Source organism: Neomonachus schauinslandi, chromosome 2 (genome assembly GCF_002201575.2).
Source record: "Neomonachus schauinslandi chromosome 2, ASM220157v2, whole genome shotgun sequence".
Classification (NCBI taxonomy): Eukaryota; Metazoa; Chordata; class Mammalia; order Carnivora; family Phocidae; genus Neomonachus; species Neomonachus schauinslandi.
In genome coordinates, this window is record NC_058404.1 from 116,843,284 (window position 1) to 116,850,561 (window position 7,278).

Sequence of the window (7,278 nt, forward strand, 5' to 3'; positions counted from 1 at the left end):
GAGGGATGGGGTGACTGGGTGATAGACACTGGGGAGGGTATGTGCTCTAGTAAGCGCTGTGAATTGTGCAAGACTGTTGAATCTCAGATCTGTACCTCTGAAACAATGCAATATATGTTAAGAAAAAAAAGAAGAAGAAGAAGATAGCAGGAGGAGAAGAATGAAGGGGGGGAAATCAGAGGGGGAGAAGAACCATGAGAGATGATGGACTCTGAGAAACAAACTGAGGGTTCTAGAGGGGAGGGGGGTGGGAGGATGGGTTAGCCTGGTGATGGGTATTGAGGAGGGCACGTTCTGCATGGAGCACTGGGTGTTATGCACAAACAATGAATCATGGAACACTACATCTAAAACTAATGATGTATGGGGATTAACATAACAATAAAAATAATAATAAAAAAATAAAATTCTGCCCTAAGAGTCACTTTAACTCTTTGGATGGGTTAGCATGTGTACTCTTTTCCAGCTTTCATGGGCCCTCATTTTCCGTTTTATTATCTGAGATGTTATGAGAGAATAAGAAATAAGATATTTGGTCTTGGCCCTGGTTTCTGGCACAGAGCTCCTAAAAACCCTTGCCCTTTCCTGAATGACAAGGGTGAGAGGAGCATCTTCTGTTATTCATAAAAAGCCTCTTTCAACCATATCTGAGTTTAAGAGGTGACTCTTGTGCCCTAGAAATTTTCAGCCCCGATCCTAGACATCGGAGGAAGGGACGAGGGTAGGAGATTGAGAACACTCACCAGTGATCCATTTGATCAATCATGTCCACGTAAGGAAGCCTCCACAAAATCCCTAAAGGACTGGATCGGGAGAGATTCCTGGTTGTTGAGTGCATCCACGTGCCAGGAAGATAGCAGCCTGGAGAGGGTGCCCCTTCCCACATGCTGCCCTTCGCATTCCTTTCATTTGGTCTTTCCTCATAATAAATAGTAAGAATGTTTCCCTGAGTTCTGTGAGCCATTCTAGCAAAATCTTGAACCTGAGGAGAGAGTTATGGGAGCCCCTGTCTTACAGCTGGTCAGTCACAGGTACCAGTGACAGCCTGCGACTTGTGGCTGGTGTCTGAAGGGAAGCAATCTTGGGACAGAGCCCTTACCCTGTCCAGTTTACTCTAATTCTGGGCAGTTGGTGTCATAATGAATTAAATCGTAGGACGCCCAGCTGGTGTGCACAGAGAATTGGAGAATTACTTGATATAGAAAACCCACACATTTGGTATATCAGAAGTGTTTTAAGTAGGAAGAAACGGAGTTTTCTTTTATTACCCTTATTTTATGCTGTCATTTCTTGAGGCTTTTCTCCAAGTCCAGTTTGGAAAAAAGCAGGACTAAAATAAATTTAATAAATAAAAAGATAAAAATATAGTCTCCCAACTATTAACATTTAGGTTTGATCGAAAAGCTATAGCTTAGTTATTTGTTTTTTGTTTTAGTATTTCCCATAAGTTTTTTTTTCTGCTTCTGACACTGAGTCATGTTCTCCAGAAAATCTTTAGATTTCTAATTGTATGGTCTTCCCTATATATAGGTAGTTCACATTCTTTATATTCACTTTGGCCCCCTCTGTTCAAACAATAAAATCTGTCTCCCATAAATAGTTTTTTTTTTTTTTTCCTAAATGGAGATGCAAAATGAAGTTCCAAGACCTCACCACTCGTTGTTGGAAAGCTCCTTATGGGTAACTTTTTACTTGTTCTGTTCCAGGTGGAAAAAACAAAATATCATACTATATACGTCTCAAGCTATATAGTTTATTGAATGAGCAAGGCCTTACTCCCCAGTGCTAATAAGCTGAAATGTAAAATTCATTGAAATCAAGTAGTTGGACAATACTGGTAGATGAATGTTTTTAATTACAGAGTGTTTCCAACTCTGGTAAATGTGCATATTAACTACAATTAATCTGCAAAATAATCCACCAAAGAAATCAAAACATTTTAGAAGTATTATCTCATTTTTCTAAATGCATGTCTAGGAATAGAGTATGATTTGGAAAAATTTTAAGGAAAAATTAATGCAGGATAGCTCTTAGGGTCAGACTTCAGATTTAATTCCACTCTGACAAATACCAGGTGAGCTCTGACTGAAACTCCCTGAACGTCAGTTTCCTTTTATTATACAGGAATACTAATGTATTGTGTATACATAATTTTCTGTATATTATATTGTTTTGACATCATGGGAAGCCATTCTGGCTGGAAAGAAACTACCCTTCTCCTGGCTAATTCTTAGAGATAGCCAAAGGGCCCCGGCCTGGAGCATAGCTTTGATATGAAAACTAACAGATCCAGAAGCACACCTCTGCTGTCTGCCCTGTGCATCCCAGAAGTAATATTATTCTGCCTTATCCCAGGACCAGGTGCCAGGCAACTAGGGACCAGCCCTATAGACCAAAACCCACCAAAATTATTCAGACTAGTTAATCCTAAACTCATTACCCTGTCCTTCCTTGCCTTTCCCACAGAAACCCCAATAAAGGCCTTGGCCTAAGTGTTCCTTCCTACTCCCGTCTTCTGCCTCCTGACTTCCCCGGTGCTTTCCATGTGGCCCCACATTGCATCCTCCTGTCTCTAGGACTGTGTCTCAAGTAAACTTTTGTTTTTGCCTGAGCCTCTCTTCTGTATCTTCTTATGGCCATACTTGACTGACTTTGTCATAAAGGATATAAAACAACCAACATGTGTCTTGCAGTTACTGTGAAAATATAAAGAGTTAAAATATAATGCCACCATTACAATGCTTGGAACAGAGAAAACATTCAAGTAATGGTAGTTGTTAAGAAAAGTAAGTCTAACGTAGGATGCATAACCCAACATTGATGAACCGGATCACACTCCATGCTCTGGCGTATCTGAATATAAAGCTATGGAGTGTCTGCACCTCTCTCTCTTTCCACAGTATCTGCATAGAAAGGAATGCTGGACCATTTCTGCATTCTTACAAGCACGTCTCTTTTTTTTTTTTTTGCCACAGGGATTTCCTGTCTCTTACTGCGATAGAGGCCGGAAGCAGAGGCTCCTGTCTTTCAACAACAGGTATGAATTCTGCCAACAGAATAGCCAATTTAAGCCTCCAGATAGGGAGGGATTCACCTGGACTAGAGACATAAAGAGTTTGTTATTTTTAATGGAATAAAGATGAAAGTGATACATATCAACTCAGACGAAGGAAAAGAAAGCTCTGACTGGACTTGATATCCAGGTTCGGTTTCTAGGAGTTGTGCCGAAGGCTCCCTGCCAGGCAGGAGATGTCCTCTCAGCTCATGTCAGCCCTTGGTGTGATCAGCTCAAATTTCTTTTTAGACAAGAAGAGAGACTGATTTTGTCCGCTAAATAATTTAACAGGTTATCTGTTGCACAACTCTTATGTGTATTGTCCTGTGTTACATCTAAGTCCTATCCAACTTTGCCAGCTTCATCCCTTGTGGTCATTTAGTTTGGTTTTGTTTTCCTAAAAACAACAGCAGTAGCACATAAGACAGGTTCTTGTCACCAGGAAGTTGCCATATTTATGGTAGTGAATCAATCTTCTTTTACTCATCAAAAGTAACCCTGGGGATTATGAGCTAGAAGAAAGGACATTAAAACCTAGAAGGTCAGGAATAATGGCTCCCAAAGATTTGAGTAACATCCTGGAAACTGAAGGGGATCCCACAGAACATTCCTCAAGGTATTGATGATATGATTTATAACATAAAATAACATATATAATAATCATTGGATTTACCATCTTTGGCAAAGATTTGGATCTCCTTAAGGAGGTTTCCAATTTTTCCCATTGACCCACCCATGTCTTTGAAACGCATTTTCTCCATTAAGGTTTGTTTGGCAAGCTGTTTGGAACTCTAGCACTTGTTTTCTAAGAAATCTGCCCACTGTTTGAAATCTGAAGAGTCAAGTCATCAGATATATAATAAAAACATAGGCAAGAGTTTTGCTTCTAGCAATGGTGGACTAGGATGTTTTGAACCAACCCTCTCTTTGAGAACTAGAAAAGCTATCTAGGTGGTTAGGAACTGGGTTCATGGGGTCTGGATATGGGAACACAGGGAAGCCCAAAGAAATGAGCCTGAACTTACACTGCTCTTCTTCAGGTGACTACCAGTTCTAAAAGTAGAAGCTGAAGGTGGGATACTGAGCAGACTTTCAATGGGTACATGGTCAGGGGGGAAGAGAAATTAGAGTTCAGAGCTTGCCAAGAGGGATGGGACCTGGTAAACTGCCTGGGTGTTTAGCTGGAATCCTGAAGGGGTATACCCCAGGAAGACGAGGACAGTGGATACAGATTGGCGCTCTCAAAGATTAGATGATCTAAGTCTGCTACTGTTGCAGCCCAGCTGCTTGCCAGAGGCAAAACAAACCCTCTCTGGAGGAAGATAACATCACCTATGGCCACAAATTATCACTGAATGTTTTATATCAAAGTCTGGCAATCAATTAAAAAGTATCAAGCACGTGAGGCAGAAAGAAAAACAGAGGACAATAGAAAGACTCATAGGGAACATAGAGATTTTGTTGTTATTCAGTAGAATTTTTAAAAATCATGATGAATACATTTAAGAAATTAAAAAATGAGATTGAGAATTGAGAATTTTGGCAGAGAAGAGGAAATGAAAATACAATTAAAAAAATAGGGGCACCTGGGTGGCTCAGTCAGTTAAGTGTCTGCCTTCAGCTCAGGTCATGATCCCAGGGTCCTGGGATTGAACCCCATGTCGGGCTCCCTGCTCAGCAGAGTTTGCTTCTCTCTCTCCTGCCCCTTCCCCTGGCTGCGCTCTTTCTCTCTTTCTCTCTCCCAAATAAATAAAATCTTTAAAAAAAATAAAAATAAGTTAAAAATAAAAATAAAGAAATTCTAGGAATTTCTGGAATTCTGAAAACACAATAACTGATGTTAAGAATTGAATGAATGGGTTTAATAACAGATTTGGTACAGCTGAAAAAGAATCAGGTAAGTCAGGAGAAAATACTTAGATTGAATCACAGATCAGCAAAAGGATGAAAAACACACAAAAGAGTAAGAGATGTATGGGATAGGTGAAAACGTTGAATATATATGTAATTGTAATCCTAGAAGAAGAGAGAGATCAGGACAGAGAGAATGGGATGGAATAAACGTATGAACAGATAATGGCTGAGAATTTTCCAAAATTGTTGAAAAGTATCAAGCCACAGATTTAAAAAACATCATAAACCCCAAGCAGGGTACATATAAAGAAAAGCATAACCAGGCAATACTGGAAAAACCAAAGGCAAAAATCTTAAAGCAGGCAAAGGGAAAAAAAAAGACATAAATTTATTGGCTATTTCCTTTCCTAGGTGTGCTTTCAGAGAACAGCTTTGTGTGAGAGCCTGTGTGGAACATAAGCAAGTGGCCTTGGATTTGCTTTACTCTGTGTTTCTGTTTATTGTCAGTTACTTTGGGGAAATAGAGGCAGCATTCATCATTTGCAAAATCCTTAGAGCATTTACTTGATGACAGGACATAGTCATTTGGTACTTAAAGCCTGCTATGCATTATATATGTAAGAAACTTTGAGCACTTATGATGTGTAAGCCCTATTATTAGACCCAATTTTAGATGAGCAAACCAAAGCTTGGACAAGTTAAGTAATTTTGCTAAAGTCATGAGGCTAGTAAGAAGTAAAGCCTGACTTCATGGTCCTTCCTCCTAACTCCCTGGCTTATGTCACCAGTGGTAACAGTAAACTCCCCCATAGGAAGATCATGGCTCAACTTTCTGTTATCCCTCTCACTGCCTAGCCTTAAATGCCTTAGAGCCAGTGACTTGCTCAAATAACACTAATAACAACACAAGCCTAGCAATAACAGCTGCCTTTATTGAGCAGATACATTATACCGGGACTCATTTACTTCTCACATCCTTCTACCTAATACTAAGTAGCTGCTAGTATTATCCCACTTTACATATTGAAACACTGAGGCAGAGAGATGTTAAGTACCTTGCAAGGTCATACAGCTATTAAGTAGCAGAGCTGGAATCTAAAACTAGACAGTCTGGCTTCAGAGTGTGTTTTTAATCACGCTTATTGCTCTTGCTATACTATTGTTCATTAACAAGAGCAGCAGAGGGAGAGAGAATGATCTGTGTCCACCAGGACAAGGTTGGAAGCCTCCTAATTATTATTGTCAAGACAGCACACTCTTTGTTCTTGAAAGACCATATTTGTAAAAGATGCCAAGAAAAGGCAAATGATGACATAGGACATTTCGAGCTATCCACTTGGATAAAGGACATTCTTCAGAATCTACGCAGTCATGTGCATTTTCCCCACAGAGTGAATTCTTTTTGTTCTTTAAGATTTTATTTATTTATTTGAGAGAGAGAGTGCATGAGCAGGAGGAAGGGCAGAGGGAAAGGGAGAGAGAGAATCTCGAGCAAACTCCACGCTGAGCACGGAGCCCAAGGTGGGGCTAGATCGTAGGACCCCGAGATCATGTCCTGAGCCAAAATCAAGAGTCAGCCACTTATCCGAGCCATCGGTGCCCCCACAGAGTGAACTCTTTTTTTTTTTTTAAAGATTTTATTTATTTATTTGACAGAGAGAGAGAGACAGCGAGAGAGGGAACACAAGCTGTGGGAGTGGGAGAGGGAGAAGCAGGTTTCCCGCGGAGCGGGGAGCCCGATGCGGGGCTCGATCCCAGGACCTGGAATCATGACCTGAGCCGAAGGTAGACGCTTAACGACTGAGCCACCCAGGCGCCCCCACAGAGTGAACTCTTAACTCATCTATTTACCACAACAATTTTTATTACATATTTTTTATTCTCCTATTTTTTATATCTTCCCAACTTCATTTTACTTTTACCTTATCCCTTAGGTTAAAGAGTAAATGAACTGACTTCATATCAGAAATTTTTTTTGCTGGGTCCCAAATAAGTTGAAGCTTGACAAAAATGCTAAAACCACCCAGAGCTGGTTTAGCAATGTTTAAAAGGAGAAAATCAGGGAGGAAAGACTAGACCTACTGCTTGGGGAAGACAAACATTAATAGATGTCAGGAAGAAGGCAAAGCTATTCAGCTGCTACCTTTCTTTTTATCAAGGAAGATGAAGCACCTTCACATTGAAAAGAATAGGGCAAAAGGAAAGTGAGTCATAAATTTTATAACTCAGTCTCTACAAATGAATTGAAAGACAAAATATGATGGTCTGACTTGCTCTAAGGCCCTGTATATCTGATCCAGTAGTGTAACTAACATCAAGTTTGAAAGTTGGTAGTCTCAGAAGAATGAATCCACAAATCTTGGGAGGAA

The 7,278-nt window shown here is 40.1% G+C and overlaps 1 protein-coding gene across 1 annotated transcript in view; it reads right to left on the reverse strand.

Moving 5' to 3' along the window:
* Positions 1 to 3,807, reverse strand: part of LOC123324075 (glutathione S-transferase C-terminal domain-containing protein-like) — a 26,329-nt gene extending 22,522 nt beyond the window's left edge. The window contains exon 1 of the mRNA XM_044913088.1: positions 3,729 to 3,807. Coding sequence (XP_044769023.1) covers positions 3,729 to 3,807 — 79 coding nt within the window. The remainder of the gene's footprint in view (positions 1 to 3,728) is intronic.
* Positions 3,808 to 7,278: the final 3,471 nt, after the last annotated feature.